At 39.0% G+C, this 20,996-nt stretch overlaps 1 protein-coding gene across 2 annotated transcripts in view; it reads right to left on the reverse strand.

Moving 5' to 3' along the window:
- The window catches only part of LOC113017693 (polypeptide N-acetylgalactosaminyltransferase 10-like), a 121,979-nt gene that overhangs the window by 57,102 nt on the left and 43,881 nt on the right, over positions 1-20,996 (reverse strand). For both annotated transcript variants that reach the window (XM_080307335.1, XM_080307336.1), the window contains exon 4: positions 15,881-16,047. In XM_080307335.1, the coding sequence (XP_080163461.1) occupies positions 15,881-16,047 (167 nt within the window). The remainder of the gene's footprint in view (positions 1-15,880; positions 16,048-20,996) is intronic.

The following is a 20,996-nucleotide window of genomic DNA, read 5'->3' on the forward strand; positions in this document are numbered from 1 at the left end:
GCAAGAACACCAAAACCAATTCTGAAGGTGGACTTTCTAGCCTGCTGAATAAAGAGGAAAACAGATTATAGTTGGACATTCTGGAAATTTCTCTTTCTCTAACCCTCCTAAGACAATATTTACATGCAGCACAACCAACCTATTGAAAGATCCCTGCAACACTTGACCCAGTAGAACAGCACATACTTCATGCTATAGTCTCTTATAAGCATAAGTAGGTTCTCATTGGTAAAACTGACATCGTATAATCAAGTACCCCAAAGTAACTAAGTGGTTTATCCGCAGCCCTGCTTCACACTATACATTTCTGGCTCTTTGTTGTCTGGGGAGTGTTCAAAGGTTCCCATCAGCAGCACAAACTGTCAGGGTTCAATAAAAATCAAATCAAATATACAGGAATGAAATAATTTCACTGCATTTTCTAATCTATGTTCCTGTGATGAATCCTGTCAGATAATATGCTCGACTTCCAGAGACTTAAAAAAAAGCTGCGGTGATTCTCCCAGTAATGTTCTATAAAACTAAAAGTATGCCATCTATCTAAAAACACAGCAGGTATTAAAATCAGGAAATAAAAAGACAAAATTGATTGTTTCAAACTATCCACTCAAATGGAAATGCCATTATGAAATTCTAGGACTAATTGACACCAATGACTCAAAGCATTTACTAAGGCAGAGGAACAGTTCATGCATTTAAATGACTGACAGTAACCACCGAAAAGGTTTAGTTTTCTTACCTTTTATGGTGCGAGGAAAAGGGAATGTGTATGATGACTATAATAACTGTAACCCCCAAAAGAGGGGGACTATTTTCCCAAATTTAAAGTTCTCAATTGATATCCGGTTGTTCAGTCTGACGTCACTAGCCGTGTCTGGGCCTAAACTCCGCTGCAGGTCCATATATCAAACGATCACTATGGCATTAGTGAGAGTTGAAAAACTGTCTAAAGTCTTTCATCTTTAATAAAATGATCAGCGTTCTGCTCTACCAGGTGTAACAATTGAGTTTAACATCCAGGCATCCATGAAAACGGAATTTATGACATTTAACGGAGTTAGAAGTTAGCAGGGAGTTAGCTCGCTAGCTTCTATCTAAATACAATATAGCATGTCCTGACTGCAGGGTTTTGGAAACAAATTAAAACGTACAGCTCTGCTATCACTTCCAGCATAAATGAAGACAGAAAACTAAACAGCAGTGACGTTTGTAGGGTTACTGAAGTTGGGCTAGCTGGTATATAATGATGTGCTAGCGACACAGCTATGTTAGCATAATATAAACAAGCTAACTTTTTTTCCACTCGATAAAAGTTAACGTGAGTCTTCTCGGTGGTCAGGAACAAATGTAATGGCATGGCAGGATGCTGTAAAAGGACCAAACTTCAGCCAGGAGAACAACTGAGATAATCCATCCACAATACGAGGTTAGTCATTCATGTACTGCTGCATGGGCTGGGCTGTAGTTACATCCTAAGGTTTTAAAAACTGAGCTTAAATAAATGATTAGTGGTAATAAAAGCCGAGGGAGGTCAACAGTCATCACTGACTGTTTTAGGAGCTTTTTGAGATCAAATAGAAGAAAATACATAACATTAAACATGTTATCAACACAAAAGCCATATTAAACGCAGACTACTTTAGGCCCGGAAGTAGGATTCGTCGCATCATCACTGAACAACCGGATTGCAGTGTCAGTAAAGTACTCTGATCAAAGTGGCCAATGTTTGCCAGGCACTAGCATTTAATTGCTCCCTTTTAAGGTCCTGATGTTCTCAGATGTCCTTGCAAATATAAAGTCAACACTGATCTCACACTAAAAAGTGGGAAAAAAATAAAATAATTATGCATACTGAAAAAAGGCCTCTTCTATACATATTTCTCTTAAACCTCTGTTCTAATTATCCATTGTATTCATTCAAATGTGAAGGTGCCTTTTACAGTCCAATCTATCAACCATGGTCAACCATCAGGTGTGCCAGAGACGACCTAATGTCCAAGGTATTCACTAATATGGTCTGATGAAAGTCATAAATCGCTTCATTCTTCTACAAAGCACCAAGCTCACATCTCTGACATTGTCATTCCCATTAACTCTCACCCATCTTCCCCTCTTTGAATGTTGTTTCACGCCTCTTGATTGTCTCACTCTGTGAGTAAATGTATTTCCCATGCCCATTTATCACCTGCCTCTACACAGCACTTTCATTTTCCTGCCAAAACACGATAACTATCATTTAGGACGTGTCATGCCATCTCAAATTGCTGGCAACAAATTTCCTACCGAGGATATAGAACTAATTACATGTTTGGAAACAATTAGAGCCGTTCACTAAACATTTGAGAATACAATCAGTGTCAAGTTTAATACTTTCATTCTACCATACCGATTTTTTTCCTCCCTTCATTAAAATTCAGTGTTATCAAATGTTATGTTTGTTTTTCAGACAGTTGTCTAATTGATCCCATCAGGCAGCGGAGGGAATAATCCAACTATCAATCTCAAGTCAGTGACAGGCTTCCAGTGAATACTGCAGTGTGGCTCGGTGGTCCTGCTGAGCGGGACCGTCACTGTCACAGAACACAGTTAACAGTGATGGATACATCTGGATTCACATGGTGCCTGGTTTAATGAAACTGTGCTACGACGATGTCTGAGCACAATAATATGCCAGAGATAAGACGCCAAAGAGAAAGAATGGAGCTGCAAAATCAAAATCCTTTGGGTTTTTCTTTTTTATCTTTAACAACACAGCAAAAAAAAAATCTTTTATTTTCTAAATTTAGTTTTTCATTAAGAGGAGAAAAATCATTAAGTGATAATTGACAACTTTTAGAGCTGACAAATCAGACATTAACGACTCGTTCGAACCAGAGATAAGGCTGCTGAAGTGCCTACCACCGTTTCATGGTTCAATCATTGTAGAGTAAAACAAGACAGGGAAGGGAAAGAGACAGAAAGAAAAAAAAGTCGGTGGCTGCTTGGTTGTTTTATTACATTTGCAGTTGTGATCACCAACTGGTCGACGGTTAAGGGTGCAAGACCCTCAACATTCAACAACCACTTTCAATTGCAAGGTGGATGGAAATCTGTCACCAAACAGCCGCGGTGTAATGTCAGACAGACTGATAAAGGATTGCATACAAGTGTCGTCCAATGTATAAACACAAGCAGACTCCCAACATCTTGTAGTCAATCTGAGAGAATCTTTGCAGATCTCTTTGCACTAGGGCAGCGGTCCCCAACCCCCGGGCAGAGTCGTTTGGTACCGGGCTGCCAGAGTTGAGGCTCGGGTGTGAAATTTATGGTTTTCAGGGTTTTTAGCGTTAACTCTGTTTCCCTGGGTCTTTTCCCGTGTTGTAGTTGTGTCTCTTATTTTGATAGAAATATTTACGTGTTACCATAGCGATCAGAGAGCATTAAGGGGCAGAGGGGAGGATGTTACTCTCAGTGTTGTTGGCGCATTTCAGGAGGATGCTGATAATAAAGTTACACAATTACACATGAATTCGTGTTTATTATTATATTTACAAAACACCATCGTTTTTGTCTTGGTCGTATCATTTTATTTTGTAGTATTTATCCGTGAAACCTTAAAGGCCGGTCCGTGAAAATATTGTCTGACATTAAACTGGTCCGTGGCACAAAAAACGTTGGGGACGGTTGTACTAGGGGACCCAAGTCAGCTAGTAGCTAACGGTTGTGTTCAGGTCATGTTCTTATGTCAGAGCAAGGCTGACAACTGCCTACGCCATTTGGCGGTTAAACTGCTTGACATCCATGTACATTTTTGCCAATTTATCAGTTAAAGACAAAGACCTGATCTTAGATTCATAGCAACAATTTCAAGGTCAATGACATCACTGCAGAGAGTTTGGTGGCGCTACGGTCTTCAACCACGGTTTTCTCTAGTGTAGCAACTGTGATTGTTAAAAGTGCAAAGTTGAAATACTGACATGTTTGGAGGTGTTATTGGTTCTAATGGATAAAGTTCTTATAAAAAGCTGTACTGAGATTTTTCAAAGTATCCTTTCTCAGCTTTCTAATACGGAATTGGGAAAAAAAACCCCAAACATTTCTTTGTTTGCCATTGAACGCTCCATTATGCTCACCAACTAGTTACAAACTTTGTCTGCCATCATTCTCATTTGGTTCAAAGCTTAGTAGAAGCAATGGGCGTGAAACAAAGTAAAATGAAGGGCTGAAATGGCAAAGCAAACAGCTGGAAAACCAACTCTTTCAGGGAACCTGCAGGATCAGGTGAGAATGCACCGTGGGTTAATCACTTTATGCAATGCCAATCAAATTACCTGCAGTAATATCATCTATTGTAGGAAAGGAAGTGTTGATTAGTGCAATTTTAAGGATAAGGGGAGCCTATGTCATGGTGTTTTTAATCATTTACTATACGTACACAGTAGATAAGGTAATCCTCTTTTCTTCATCTGATAATGATTTAGGTTATTACCAAATAAAAGTGCTTTATGTGTTCTTTTAACGATAACGTGTGCGTGGTACTCTGCTGAGTAATCAACCTCAGGCATGCCATGACAGATCATATGATGAGATTCCCTCTCATCTACAGAAGGAAAAAGAAAGGGGGCTGATTTTGGACCAGAAGCAGAATTCTTTCAGTCGTAGGCTTTAATCAAAACCCAGCAGGTGCTGAGGGTACATCATATCATTTTCTACTGAGACCATTGTAGGAGGGGAAATTGGTCCCTCTTGCTTTTCTATGATGAATTTCTTACTTTATGACTGTTGAATGTCAGTGGCAATAAAAAAAAAAAAGTAAGAAAAAAAAAGAGCAACACTTGTTCTTTGATTGAAATACAATGAAAACTGATATTTACTGCCAATCATTTTCTAATGATTAAAGTTTTTCCATGTCGGCAGCAAAAGAGATTAGAAGAGAGCAGAATTGAGGTTAGTAATGTCGCAGCCAACAATCCCAGCAGCCAATCAGGCTCAAGGCTCCACCAGAGTCAGATTTAGGAGCTTTGTTGATCTGATGCCTGGAAGAGAAGGAGATCACTCCCACAGATTACACATATCACAGTCCCAAAAAAGAGGAGAAGAAGAAACAAGCAGAAAACATTACGATGACAACTCAGGATCATTTTAAGACTCACACCAATGCATCACCGTGGCCAGTTTTATATTCCTTTAGCTTCTCACAGGCGTGCACAGCACTGAGTGTACACATATCATGACTAACAGTGGTGGTAATTTAGAAAAGATCCACCAATCCACTCTGTCAGATCAATGTACATTGACTGAGACCTTAACCAGCAAGCTGTGTGTTGATTAGATGCCTGATCTGCACTAAACTCAGCTTTGCTCTTCACCTAATGTAATTTGCTGTACTGAGCTAATATTGATACATAAAGCTATTCATGCTCACATGTATCATACTGCAAAAAAAAGCCGTGACAGTGTGTAAATTAACATGATGTAGTGATTTATAGGTTTCATTAACCCATATTTCATTTACAAAAGAAAACCTGGTTTAAATTGGGGGGGAAAATGACCTCTTTGGAATTTGATGGCTGTCCTTTTGAAACCGTTGCATAAAAAAATTAATTAAAAATAAAATTTTATGATTTTATATATGATGACTTTTGATGAAATGTGTTCATGAAAAGAAGGAAGAAGAGAGAAGAAGAACAATGGAAGAGAAGAAGAAGGCAAAGATGGATGAGGAAGACAGAAGGATGGAGAAAGGAATGGAAGGAGGGAAGGAAGGCAAGAAAAAAAATGAAAGAACGTTTTATCCTAAATTTGAAAAATTATTGAGAAACAGCAGCTGAAGGCAACAGTAAAAAAATACCGTTAAAAAAAAAATACAGCAATTAAAATACTCAAAATAACAAAAAACAAATGAAAAGTGATTATAAACTACTTGTTAACTAAATACTCCAAGATTTCACTGCAACACAGCAGACTTGATACAAAGAAATTTATTTCCATTTAGCTCACAAAGGGAATCTGTTTCAGGAAGTCATTTGAAAAGGGAGACTGCTCAGAACTGCTGTTACTACATTACTGACAACATCGAGCAATTAGACAGGAAACATGTTGGTTTAGATCTAAAAAGGGGAAAAAGCACTACAGGAACTACTCTCTGAATGTCAGGTTTGTGTGTTCCAATAAGATCCATTACATAGTTTGCCCATTGGCGGGTTTTGTTCTTTGTCTGCAACTGCAAAATGTCACAGCCGTGAGGTAAAAGACCACAAGAAAACTAATTAAAAAAAAAAAAAAAAATGTAAATAAAAAGGACAACAATGCATTAATGTGAGATGACAAATGAACGACGCTGGAAAGTTTTGCAACAGTCAGGGCAAATAAAACAAGCAAGCAAGAGTCAACAGAAATAACCAAGAATTGAAATATGAAGAAATGTCAAAGTCAGATAACATATGATATTAAACCACTAAAAAAAAAAAAAAAAAAAAAATGTAAACCCACCACACTGAAATGGATTCAAAGCCACATAATGCAGTCATAGCTTGAGCTAAATTTGTGCATTTAACTTCATTTAAAGAAGAGCGTAGTTGCCTACACTCAGCTTTGTAGGTGTGTTCCCATATAGTCCTGATCAAAAGTTTAAGCCCACTTGAAAAAAATGGCACCAAAAATAAAATGAAAGAAAAGAAAAAAAAAATTCATACTTTGCATGGTTGGATCTTAACAAGGTTCCAAAGTAGAGCTTCAACATGCAACAAGAAGAAGTGGGACTGAGACAAAACATTTTTTGAGCATGCAATTTACTGAAAACAACACTTAAAATGAAACAAGCAGTTTCACAGCTGATCAAAAGTTTAAGACCACATGCCTTTAAAAGGCCAAATCTGTGCAAAAATGTGTCATTTTCTGTCAGGTAGTCACACTGTCATGATGTTCTGATGGCAAAGGGGAAAGGGTTGCTGAATGTGTGCCATCGCTGCTGAGGTGGGATGCAGTAAGACAGGTTTTTGGGATTTCTTAAATGATCCTGATGGTTATGGAACAAAAAAAGTCAAGTGGAAGACCCCCAAAAAAATGTAACCAGCACTGCGCTGATGGTTCCAATTGGCCGTCCGTCAAGACACTGGACGATCGTCGACCCAAATTAAGGGTGTTACTGGTGTCGACTGCAGACCCATAACCATCAGAATCTGAGACTGAAGAGCTTCAAAAACAAAGGCCTTGTCTTCTTGAACTAGAGTTTTTTTTGGAGGTGTGGTCCTAAACTTTTAAGTGGTCTTAAACTTTGGATCGGGACTGTATTTTTTTCCCCAATAACTTATGTTGTGTACCGTGTCACTGTACTTCTGCAGTGTGTGGAATAGGGCTGTGCGATATGACCAAAATCTCATATCCCAATATAAGACATCTATCATCCCGATAACGATATAAATCACAAAATTTTTACATTTTCTGTAAATTCTGTGAATCTTGAGCAGCTCGACTTGCATGAAGTGTGTTCAGCTGGGTGCTGTGTACCTAAAGTTGAGACTTTTAGCTATACATTTTTAGACATAAGTTGTAACGGACGCCGTTTTCTTTGCGAGTATTTATTACACAGCGTGCTCTAGAAAGCCTGTTCTAATGTTTGAGTCTAAGGTTTATTTTTTAGCACCTAACGCCTCTTTTTTGTTTCTCATCCGTAAAACTCTGCATACTCTTTCACGATTTAGTTTATTTTGAAAAGCCTCAACAGGATCTTGAGCTTTATTGTGAAAGGTTTATTTGCAAAACAAACAAGCGGAAGGCGGAGCAACGCCATTGTTTTACCGTCGTGGTTGCTAACGACAACGCGTAAAAACAGTTGCTTGTCTGTCCGTAGTGTTGTCATATTAAATATAAGAGAGAACTTTAACAGATTAATATAGCCACTATAATGACCATTAAAACGATGAAAAATATTTCCGTAAACAGTTTATTTTGCGACACCATGAAACAAACGATAGCGTAAAATGAAACGATAGATGTTTTTATATTATCATCCGATAAATATCCTTATATTGAACAGCCTTAGTGTGGAATATAGTGCAAACATTAACTAAAAAAAATAGCATTAAGTGCATTAAACTTGCAAATAAGCAGAGCTGACTTAAAACACAGGATGAGCCACACAAATTTCACATACTGTGCTGGATTAACTTTACTATTTAATTTAGTAACAGCTGTGTTAAAATAAGTTACATTAACTCATCTTATTTTTTATTTTTGGTACAGTTGAAAAGTAAGAAAGGAGAAGCACAAACAAGATGAGACGTCAAAGAGATGAAACAGGGCAGACATGTCTTATCCTAAAGATAAGACAAAACAAATGACAAAACAGAAACGTGAACACTCAAAGAAAAGATTAGAGACATGCAGGGAAAATGCAGAGAAGGAGAACAGCAAAAAGAAGAAGAACGGGAGGGAAGACAGGAGATAAAAGAAGACAGAAGACAAAAACAGCAGGTTTCAGTGTTTTGCGTGTTACCTATGAGTCAGTGTTCTGCCTGAATGAACTTCTCCAGCAGCTCAGAGGTAAGCGTGGGCGAGCGTGTGTGAGAAGGGTACAGCGAGGTAGGGATCACGTTACCCTGACAAGGTGCAACGTATTGAAAAACAGATGAATGTGGATGCAAATATTGCTAAATGTAATATTTTTCTTCCACGCCGGTGGGTGGCAACAGCCAAATCAAGCATCACTTTGAAATTACAGCAGAGATTTTACACAAACATTACTTGGCAGCGAACATTTTGTACAGAAAAGTGTGAACGTTTCTTTTTTTTTGTATTTTCCCAAACAGGTTGCATAATTAAAGATGACATTTAAAAGGACAACTTCAAATGTATATTTTAATCTGCTGCTTTGGAGTCTGGCTGTGTTGACCGCATTGGCTTCGGATACACTAAATAGCTTACTTTTTTGTGGGGTTGGTTTACATTGGGCTTTGGTTTAAAGAGAGATTATGTTGTGCAAGTTAGTTTTTTGTTTTGTTTAAAGGTAAACAGTAACGATGAGAATCAAAGAACAAAGGAGTAGCAAAAAGCTTTCCTGTAGCTTAGGCTTGTTCATGAGTCTAGGATCATAACACTCAAGGCAGGGGTCAGATGGGTTTTGTGGGAAGTCTATATATATTTCCCACGGTGCTCAGAGTGCAGATTATTTTAAAAGTTACCTGTGCTGTCCTTGGTGCAGCTGGTTCCCACTGCAGAAGGACAAACCAATGTGGACAAATGTTCACCCTGCTAAGATGTCAAGTTCACACAATGTCTGGAATTAACAAATGTTTTCTCATTAGCTAAAAATAAGTATGAATAATTTGTTTTGTTTAGTACTTGTGATGACATCTATAGACTTAAAATGAGATTAATAAATCTAAAAGAAGGCTTCAAAGTTAAGTAATTTCTTCTTATAAAAGACACAAGATGAATACATAACTAATTCTTCTGCACTGAAGATGCCACTTAAGACAGAACAACACCACATGCAAGTTTATCAGGCAATGCCTGTAAAACATTTTCAGCCGCTAGCCCGCTAACAAGGTGACACAAGCACAGCACAACCTGTAATATCCCAAACCTAAACCCCTGAAGATCAACAAGCTATTATTGGCAGTTTGAATTCAATTTTACAATCAAATGCTAACATCAGTAGAAATTTACATGATTATAGACACAAAGATGATTTTGCTCATCTGACTGCAGTGTTTTTATCAACTGCGTGATAAATATGTTGTGTTCAGATGAGCAGAATCAACCTGGGATGTTCTTACCTGGATTACAGCATAGGGACCTGACACCCCTTCTATAGTTTGAACAAAAAAACTTTTCTTCCTATTCATAATAAATGTTCACCTCAAGCTGCCATGGTAACTGATGGCCTGCTGAACTGCTCAGATATATTCATGACTTTTTGTAACATTATTTGGCATTTAGAAATGAAGACATAAATGCATGAGCATAATAAATAATGTGGGAAACCAAAAAAAATAAAAAATAAAAAGTGCTCTTATTTTATAATCCACTTTGATGTGTTCTAGTTCAGAGCTACAACAGAAGTTCTCTCCTCCAGCTTGTTCTGATGAGTTTATCCATATCTCTCCATCCTCCATCTCATCCAAATTAAATTCCCCTTTCCCCCCCATTATAATTATTTCCCATTTCATCACAGAGCGATGCATAAATTTGCACATCAACCTCTTGATAAACGCCCATGTCTGCTTTGCAGTGGAACTGAATTTATGTTCTTGTGCACTTTTGTTCGGTTGCCTGAGGACACCACTGTAATCATACCCCATCTATCCCAGTGTGCTGTCTCTGTAATAACTGATTCACTCAGTATGTGTTTTTTTGCGCCTGATAAACTGAAAAAAGAAACATCTGTGAATGTTACATTGCTTATTCAGTTTGGGAGGAGCAGTCTTTGCTGGTTTTGAGAAGCTTCAAGTCACAGTCCCAGCTTTATTGAACTGCTGCCTGTACAAGCAAAATGTACAATACGAGGTTACCACAGTGCACTTCTCTTGTATATAGAACTTTAGACTGCGTCTCCCCAACACTACTTATTTAAGTGGTGTTTTTTTTTAAACACAATAAATTAACTCTGGAAATAGATTTTCTGCATTTTTACTGCACTGTAACAAACTGTTGTACAATTATAGGACATTTTGACAACAACGTAGCGCATTTTAACACATCTAAACACTGTAAATACTGATGCCTATGGAGAAATTATGTATATACAGCTACAGCTATACCGTAAACCATTCATTCTATATTATACGACATTATTTTCTATATACTAAGACGTTGTTTATGTACATTACAGTACTTTACTTGCCCAGTAGTGGCATAACTCACTTATGAAGTTATTAATAGCTTTAACATACAAAAATCTAAAAGTTTACCGTTTGAATCCACACCTGTAAATGGTATTACAAAAATGTAATGTAATAAGTGTTTTTTCTGTTTTTGGTATTCCTATGACATTATCCTCACTTCATCTCCCATTGGTTAAAATTCATGAATGATCCTGGATTGAACACAGTTGAGAACTGAAGATACTACAAAGATTGTATTTAATATTCCACAATTTGGTTGTATATGTATGATGACAATACAGAGTCTAGTCTAACTTTTTTTTTTTTTTTTTTAACAGTAAGAAATTATAAAAATAAAATCTTACCAAATCATCAGAAATTGTGCACATTTCCATTTACCCAGTTTCTTCCTTCAATTTTATTTGAATTTTTTATGATAATATGCTCAGAATAAAACTTCTTTAACATATTAGAGGGTAAATAAAGTCTGCTTTTTTTTTTCTTTTTTTTATAAAATGTTGACACCTGGAAATGCCATATGGTACTGCAAAAACAACTGAACAGTGACCTTTGTGTGGTCATAGGCATGAGTCATCACAACAACCTTTGCAATACTCAGTTAGATAATTCACACTATAAAGCCACATTATTGTCACACTTCTAGGTCTCATCATTGATCGTCCTCTGGGCTTCATTTTATAATGACACTGATTTATTTCTCTTCAGATTACTTGTGGATATTCAAGTCTCGTTCAACTAAATACCACTAGGCATCAGAACCCATTAAGGTATTCCTGAAATCATCTATAGGTGTGAATGCTCAGCAGCCACAGTCAATTATTCTGTGTGGCTTTGTTCTTTGTGTTAGGAGGCAGGCTGTGCTTTGCAATCAGTCAATATACAAAAAAGTATAACTGACTGAGTCACTCAAAAAAAAGAAAAGAAATAACCTACAATAAGCTTGTATTAGATTTCACAGTTCTTCCATAGCTGGAGTGAAGAAGTTCAAACCCTCAAATTAGAAGGAGCACAAGGAAAGAGTGGATTTTGAAACTTTACAACACTGCATGAGACAGATTTAATTTGTCAGTTTCTCAGAATCACAAAACAAAAACGTGCTTGTTTATTTGTCATCTAGAGGCAGAATTACAGTGGTGGACCAGCTGCAATAATAATGATTTGGAGTACTGAGTGACCTGAATGTTTTAAAGCTTCAACCAAACCGGGACTCAAATATGTAAATTTATCTATTCTTTTCACAATACATGCATTACCACACAAATTCAAAACAGCTGATGAATTAAGAAACAATAATTCGGCATTATTCATTGGACATCTACATTATTTAGGATTCTCTGATGCTACCAACCCCCCCCCCCCCCCCCAAAAAAAAACACAAAAAAAACCAAAACAAAAAGTCACGTCAGGAATAACTTCAAAATTTTCAAAGATGCCCCAAACCAGAGCGCCACAGTTTGACAAATTACCAAAAAGACCTGTAAGTAACGCATCTTACACCTATGCATCCCAACAAGGCAGCCACAGTTTAACGATTAAAATATTGACAGTTATAATCTTTTTTTTTTTTTTTTTTTTAAGTATCTCTTCCTAGTGCCTTTTTTCCCCTCAACTTTCATCATCCTTCTTTCCCACCTCCTTTTGCAGCCTTCTGTTACAAAGCAATAACCCTCACTCTCACTAACCTGTCACAGTGCTTGTACTAATTCGACTTGTTTTTAAGTATCTTAAGTCAATGTCTGGTCCCATTTTTTTAAATAATGCATTAGAATAAAAAAAGAAAAAAAAAAAAGAAAATCTCCTACCCAAAACTCCCTTCTTAGTATTTACAATAATGATGACTTCCACGTACAGCTCCAGCAACCGCTTCCCTTTCCTTTTTGGTTGACCAAAGAAAGTGAAAATCTATAGCAACACATTAAACTTAAATAAACAATGTTATCTTCAAAAGACGCAAGAAAATGATTTTCAGGGGAGGATTTAATCGAGTATATAACTTTAGAGCTACATCTTTCATCTGCATATTCATTAAACATGATGTTCGGTTCCAATAATAGTCTTTTGAATTCTAACTTTTGAGCACAAGAACTGATCTGAAGCTGACACACACCTACACGCACATTACAAAATTGCAATTTATGTAAACTGGGAACAACAGTACTCTAATTTCACATTTAATTTAATCTATTTTAAGATTCTTACACTTTTAACATCTAAAAATAACATCACAAGAAGTTAAATTAGCTTGAAATGAGCAGAAGTTCACAATCCACTTAAAACTTTCCTGAACCCAAAGAGAAAAGTTCTGTTGCGTCAATACAACACAAAGCTGAGCACAGCAAGCACAGAGATAATATAAATCATCAGGTATCCTCTAAGTCAAACAGGAATAGTTGCATTAATTATGATATTAAAAGGAGAGAAGAGGCTGTTCCTGAAACGCCGCTCTGCAACAAGGCTATAATTACACAACATATAAACCTGGTACTAATTAGCACCTCAGAAAATATAACTGCACTGACAAAAACATCTCATCAATTGTTTATCTTCCTCATGTCAGCAGTGAGGCACCAAAACAAAACAGCGCCAATTAATATAACAGGCCATCAGTAACTCTGCGGGCTAGCCTGCTGCCATGGAGCACGGAGATTGTTAATCAGCCTGAAAGAAAGTGACAGGGTTTGATAAAATGTGAGCGGTTACCTGTCTCCTTAACAACCGACAAGAGCAGTTCACCTCTGAAAGTCGAGTAAAAATCCTCCTTCATGCCAGTTTCTTCTTCTTCTTTTTTCTCCATAAATTATTTAATATCTAAGGAGCTGGAAAAGTGAACCTGAAATTATGCATCACACGGTGGCTTTGCAGCAGGCTTCGTGATTAATATCGTGTTCTCACCTCCATCGAGGCCTTGCTGATAACATTGCACTTGTCCCCCCGATTTATTATGTAAGGGTTCAAAGCTGTACATTAATTCCAGAGTTCAAACTGATTAAGCTGTCTGTGTGAGAATACCGGTTCACACCAGAAAGTAGATTATTCTGCTGCTAACCTCGCTAACACTAGCCGGGCCACAGAACCCCCTCATCATCAGCATCTGTTCAGAGACGGCTGCAGGCAGCAGCTCCGAACACATTAACAATATAAATTCTTTTTATGCAGACAGGGAAGCTTTAGGCTTTGCTTTGAAAACTAACCCACTAGAAGGAAAATACACAAACAGCCATGACAAACATCTAGCATTAGCTGCTTAAGCTAAACATTTGCCCTGGCATTATTACAATGATACAAAAAAGCTCAGCTGATGTTACGAGCTTGCACATAGAGCTTGGTTAGGACTTGCATTTAATATAACCAAGTGTAATATTAGTTTGGGCCACCACCAAATTAGCTGAACCACACCAACTCCTCTAAGTTGCTGCGCCACTGCAAGCCTCTTTGAAACCCAGCTGTCCCTTTCCTGCTGTTTCTGCCTTATTCAGTATCATAGCTGTTCTAAGTGGTCTGTGTTGGGTTTTTGCTACAGCTGCCTGCGTAAAGTAAGTTGAAACGAGGATAGGAAGTAGAGCAGGGCGATATGACCAAAAATATTTATCACGATTTACATTTGAAAATTTGTGATAACGATATAACTGACGATATAATTGACACTAGACAAAATACTTTACAACTCCACAACTTTATTAGGGGAAAAAAAACATCAATGCATTTTCACTTAAACAAGCAGCTGTTTTTTATCTGCATTAAAGTTATATAAAAATTTAACAGTGCAAATGCAAATTCCTTGCTGACAGTTTAACTAAAAGGCATTTCCAGTGGAAACTGGCCGACACATCCTCAGCATAACCATGTATAATATGCACAAAACTTAAAAAGAGGTTATACACACACAATACAGTAACATTATGTTGAAGCACAGTACGTATCACTCCGCGAGGCGCCTGCCTACGATAGCTGTAATGCTCCGACAATCCATCAAGCGGTGCGGCTTCGTAGCTCAGCAAAGTCGTACTGAAACATTTGACAGATTTTCGAGCGCCGTGTACATAAAATCGTTTCGAGGTCAGTAAACACAACCAGAATTCATACATAAGGCACACGGGATTATAAGGGGCACTGTTGACTTTCAGAAAAATCAAAGGATTGATTTTAAGTGTGCCGTATTTTCCAAAAAACAGTAATAACGACGGCCCGCTAGCATGCTCTACCAAAGATAGTGTTTTGTTGTGTATCTGACGGACGAAAGCCAAACCAGTTCCACACCACTGAAGTTGCAGCATTTTTACAAACCAATCCGCTTTCGCTCTTCTCATTCTCCGTCGCCGCTATGTGCGTATGAAGACATAGGCACTGCGCATGTGCGTTTTACCCATATTCTAGCGCGATATTTCATTTTCTTATCGTTGCCCAACATTATACCGGTATTACCATGAACGGTATGATATGGCCCAGCTTAATAGGAAGGACCTAGAAAACAGCCTTGACCCCAAGTATTACTACTGCAGATAGAAATAATATTCTTGGAATTATACTGAATGGGTTACAAATAAGATTTCTGCAGTATGCATTATGTTTCTTATTTTATTGTACTTTTACTGACCATACTGGCAAGAACAACCAACCAAATGCTCAGAAGTGAATTTAGGCAAGGCTCTCAGCAACAAGACTCTAGTCTTGTTAAGAAATGGCCGACAGGCCCAGTGAGATACATTTCTGAAATCCTGACTCACCACTATGAGAGAGTGTGTCTCCATTTCTCTCCCGGTCTGTTTATAATATACATACGCATGAGTGTCTTGGGATCACTTTTGGGCCTCCGCAGAAGCTGGCCGCCACGTTTACTTCTGAGCAGCTCGGTATTTGTGCAACAGTCAACATTACTAGCAAACAAATGATTCAGTGGTTTGTGTTTGTGCATGGAAAGGAGCAGGGGAGGACAGAACAGCAGAAATAGTTCACCTAAAGTTCAGTTATCTGTAGCAAGCCACACAGACTGTGCGTATGTACACGAACGCAGGTGTTTTCTCCTCAGTAGTGATGAGCGTGTGTGCGCTGTGTACCTTTGTCGCTGAAGTCATCGACCAGGATGATCTCGGCTATGAGCTGTGGGGGAGAGCGATTCAGCACGCTGTGAACCGTCCTGAGCAGCGACGACCAGCCCTCGTTGTGGAACGGGATGATGATTGTGGTGTTGGGCAGCTTCTCTGCATACAGCTTGTGTTTACAGCTACACAAACACATGGAAGACACAAATAAGAGGGGAAATAGACAAAAGGGAAATATGTAATAATATATTTTTAGCCAGTGTGAAGTATCTCATTAACTACTGGACAAAGTTTGATGACTTCGATGCCCAATTACTGTTAGTAATACTAACAACCACGAACAATCTCGACACACACTTCTTTCTAGGAAAAATCAATCCAAAGCTCAGTGGTATTCTGAAATCGGTTGTTGCTACTGCGGTTCCCGCCTTCTGCTTTCTGTGTAGTACATGCAAAGGGGTGGGGGGCGGGGGAGTACGACAAACCAATCCAATGCTCAGTAGTACTCTGAAATCTCATCTAGAAAATGACAGACAATAGTGAAAAATAGCTATAATTCAAGGCGTGATAACAAAGGCCTCCAACTCCATAAAGGATTATAGGCCTTTTCGTTTGGCCCCAACAGAAATGTAATTTTGGATTGCTCCCTGGAATTGGTCACTATTGGTCTGTTCTGATCAAAGTTGTCCCTATTACAGTATTCACATGGGTAATACATCTACAGGAGATAAATCTTGGAACAAGTGGTTGATGAGCAACGACTGTGTTGGTGTGACCAGTAATGGCCTGCATTTTCCATCCACTTTGTGCCAAAACACTATGGTAGATACACACCATAGTTCAGTTTGTTAAAGCAGAACACTGCATTGACAGTCTGAACATCAAGTTTCACAGCAAAACCCTGTGAACGCTGGAAAAACAAACACGTTACTGGTCACCTGACCGTTGCTTTCAAGCTTGGATGCTGCGAGCTGAAAACTGTTGTTTGGTCTCTGGATTGGAGTTTGAGATCCAGCTCTCATCACCAGTGAAGGTCCTTGACTTGAAAAGGCCAGCTTAAAACAGATTAACAGTTTAAATACTTTCTGTGTACAAGTGCAAGTTTGAAGCACACAATGACATGACCTATGAGCACTGATTGGCCAAATTTAAATCAGGGACAGTTTTTGATTTTTGTGAAGACGACATTTTCAGATGTCTTATTCTGTTGAGCTACAGTCTAACATTCAAGGACATTCAATGAGCTGTTGTGTTACAAGAAGAGGAAGAAATCTTTATTTTTAGAAGTTAGGAAAAATGTGCAAATCTTCCTCCTAATAATCTTTTAATATTTTTAATGACCAAAAAAGTTGCAAAAATAGCTTTATTCCTTTTCAACCTGCTCGATGAAGTGTAACCTAAATAAATTGCAGATGGACTGGAGATATACAGTGGGGCAAAAAAGTATTTAGTCAGCCACCGATTGTGCAAGTTCCCCCACTTAAAATGATGACAGAGGTCAGTAATTTGCACCAGAGGTACACATCAACTGTGAGAGACAGAATGTGAAAAAACAATCCATGAAGTCACATGGTAGGATTTGTAAAGAATTTATTCGTAAATTAGGGTGGAAAATAAGTATTTGGTCACCTCAAACAAGGAAAATCTCTGGCTCTCACAGACCTGTAACGTCTTCTGTAAGAAGCTTTTCTGTCCCCCACTCGTTACCTGTATGAATGGCACCTGTTTGAACTCATCATCTGTATAAAAGACACCTGTCCACAGCCTCAAACAGTCAGACTCCAAACTCCGCCATGGCCAAGACCAAAGAGCTTTCGAAGGACACCAGGAAAAGTATTGTAGACCTGCACCAGACTGGGAAGAGTGAATCTACAATAGGCAAGCAGCTTGGTGTGAAAAAATCAACTGTGGGAGCAATCATCAGAAAATGGAAGACATACAAGACCACTGATAATCTCCCTCAATCTGAGGCTCCACGCAAGATCTCATCCCGTGGGGTCAAAATGATCATGAGAACGGTGAGCAAAGATCCCAGAACCACACGGGGGGACCTGGTGAATGACCTGCAGAGAGCTGGGACCAAAGTAACAAAGGTCACCATCAGTAACACACTACAACGGCAGGGAATCAAATCCCGCAGTGCCAGACGTGTTCCGCTGCTGAAGCCAGTGCATGTCCAGGCCCGTCTGAAGTTTGCCAGAGAGCACATGGATGATACAGCAGAGGATTGGGAGAATGTCATGTGGTCAGATGAAACCAAAGTAGAACTTTTTGGTATAAACTCAACTCGTCGTGTTTGGAGGAAGAAGAATACTGAGTTGCATCCCAAGAACACCATACCTACTGTGAAGCATGGGGGTGGAAACATCATGCTATGGGGCTGTTTTTCTGCCAAGGGGACAGGACGACTGATCCGTGTTAAGGACAGAATGAATGGGGCCATGTATCGTGAGATTTTGAGCCAAAACCTCCTTCCATCAGTGAGAACTTTGAAGATGAAACGAGGCTGGGTCTTCCAACATGACAATGATCCAAAACACACCGCCCGGGCAACAAAGGAGTGGCTCCGTAAGAAGCATTTGAAAGTCCTGGAGTGGCCTAGCCAGTCTCCAGACCTCAACCCCATAGAAAATCTGTGGAGGGAGTTGAAAGTCCGTGTTGCTCGGCGACAGCCCCAAAACATCACTGCTCTCGAGAAGATCTGCATGGAGGAATGGGCCAAGATACCAGCTACTGTGTGTGCAAACCTGGTAAAGACCTATAGTAAACGTTTGACCTCTGTTATTGCCAACAAAGGTTATGTTACAAAGTATTGAGTTGTATTTTTGTTATTGACCAAATACTTATTTTCCACCCTGGTTAACGAATAAATTCTTTACAAATCCTACCATGTGGATTCATGGATTTTTTTTTTTTCCACATTCTGTCTCTCACAGTTGAAGTGTACCTCTGGTGCAAATTACTGACCTCTGTCACCATTTTAGGTGGGGGAACTTGCACAATCGGTGGCTGACTAAATACTTTTTTGCCCCACTGTATAATGTAGCATACTAGCGTACTATAGTATTGTGTTAGCAACAGGCATGCCCACACTCATTAGTTCAGTGGCAAGCATTGTAAAATGTTTTATTCTTTTACCTTTAACTCTGCAAGTTCATCGGATTTTCTATACAACCTTTTCTTTGGGTACATTGTACATGTAAGCCCTTCTCTTTGTAACAAAGGTTCATAGAGCCTCATCATCATGTCTGTTTGGCCTTTACCAAAATGCAGTTACCACATAGTTAGAATAATCCTCCATGTGTTTCTGTGCTGGGGTTATTATTTAAAATGCTAATGGAGAGCGTGGTAGAAATTCTTCTGGAACCTGTGGAGCTGCCCTTTACCTTGCTGTACTGCTGTGCGACCTCTACCAGCCCAACCTGAACAATGAGCTGCTCTTTTAATAAGATCTAATGAAGCATACCACCTGCTGGCTTGCCCCTCTAGACATTTGTCTCTTCTTTCTCTCGCTCTCTGAAAGATCAAGAGGAGAATCTATCGCGGCAGTAATTAAGTCTCTCAAGGCCCGTGTGGCTGCCTGAAACCCATCCTCTGTGTCTCTCCATCATGTCATTCAGGTAGTGAGCGAGAGCGAAATGGATATACGAATCCTGTAGAGGTGCCCGAGCCTGATGTGAATAGATTTGGCACACAGCTGTCGGACACCCGTCACTCTGTTACTTTGACCAGTAAAACAGATACACCTGCTGGCCTCCCCCATCCCCGTTACCCCTGTGTGAAGTATCTGGGTAGGTTTTAATAATCGATTAAAATCGATTCTGGCTTGGATAACGTGATATCGATTCATGAAAATCCTGAATCGATTTTTTTATATAAATGTATTTTGCCCAAAATTCCAGAATCTCAGGTGCAAAATGCTCACACCTTTGATAAAGTCTGGAAAGTGTCAGCTTCCTTTTTATAGATACAAAAATATGTAAATGTACTGATCTGAATTATAATATTTCTGACTGTGTGAGGAAAAATTTCCCAGATTCAAATCAAATCGATTCAGGACCTTGTGAATCGGAATAGAATCGATTCTAGAAATCAGTGACGATACCCAGCCCTACATCTGGGTCCTCATGCTAGTTTCCCACAAGCCCAAGTGGCCTAGACAATAAAAATGTTCAGTCTTCAACAGAACTCTGTTGAGTCAGATTTTAACCATCGCCCGTTGGTGGTTCTGGCTGAGCAAAGATCCAGTTATGAACTCAAAGCTGTCATATATAATGAAAAACCTCTTCTAAAATAATGGTTGTGAAAGACATGTCCAAAATGTTGAACCAGAAAAAAGGCAAGAACAAGAACTCCAAGTTTTTCTATTAAGTTATCATTGTGCCAGCACCTGTACCTTTACTGAATAAAGACTTTCCCTGTCCAATATAAACTTGATAAAGTGTGCCACCGTGATGCCGTACTGGTGGAAACTGGCTCTGTGATGGAAAATGCTTCATAAAGGTCACAGGATGTGGAAACTTTATAAATCTGAAGAAAAGGGGGGGGGGGGGGGGGGGAATCAGAAAGAACATAAATGCTGTCCTGGAGGGACCTTGCGAGGGAAAGCATTTAAAACTGCTTCCCACAAGAAAGTGACAGCAGGGTCAGAGAACAGCCCTGTCAGGTAGAGGGAAAGAGCTCAAGGCTGATCTGTGACGAATCGGGTCACCAGATCCAAAGCTGTTAAGCAGATGATATTTATAATGTTGCCGTTGAGTTTATTTTCAGTATTTTGTTCTTAAATGAGTCAGAGGAGAAGCTGGAAAGAACCCAGCACTCTGTACTGCAAACACGGGCCCATATGGCTCACCGTGCTTCTACAGCATCTGTCTTTGAATACTTTGAATACTAGAAAATGCTCAGCTTAATGTGCACCTCGTCATCGCATCAAGTCCACGACACCGGGGCAGTAAACAAAGAAGCAAACATCTTGTCTCATCTTATTCATGAAGAGTAAAGCCAAGTAGTAGTTAAGTTAAGTGCTAGCGGTTGCACTTGTTGTTTGTTCATGTTATTCTTCAACTGGTCTTTTCTAGTTTTAGGCATAAATTCTAGAACAAAAGCGTGCTGGGTCCGACTCCCAATTCTG

This window comes from Astatotilapia calliptera, chromosome 10 (genome assembly GCF_964374335.1).
Source record: "Astatotilapia calliptera chromosome 10, fAstCal68.1, whole genome shotgun sequence".
Taxonomy (NCBI): Eukaryota; Metazoa; Chordata; class Actinopteri; order Cichliformes; family Cichlidae; genus Astatotilapia; species Astatotilapia calliptera.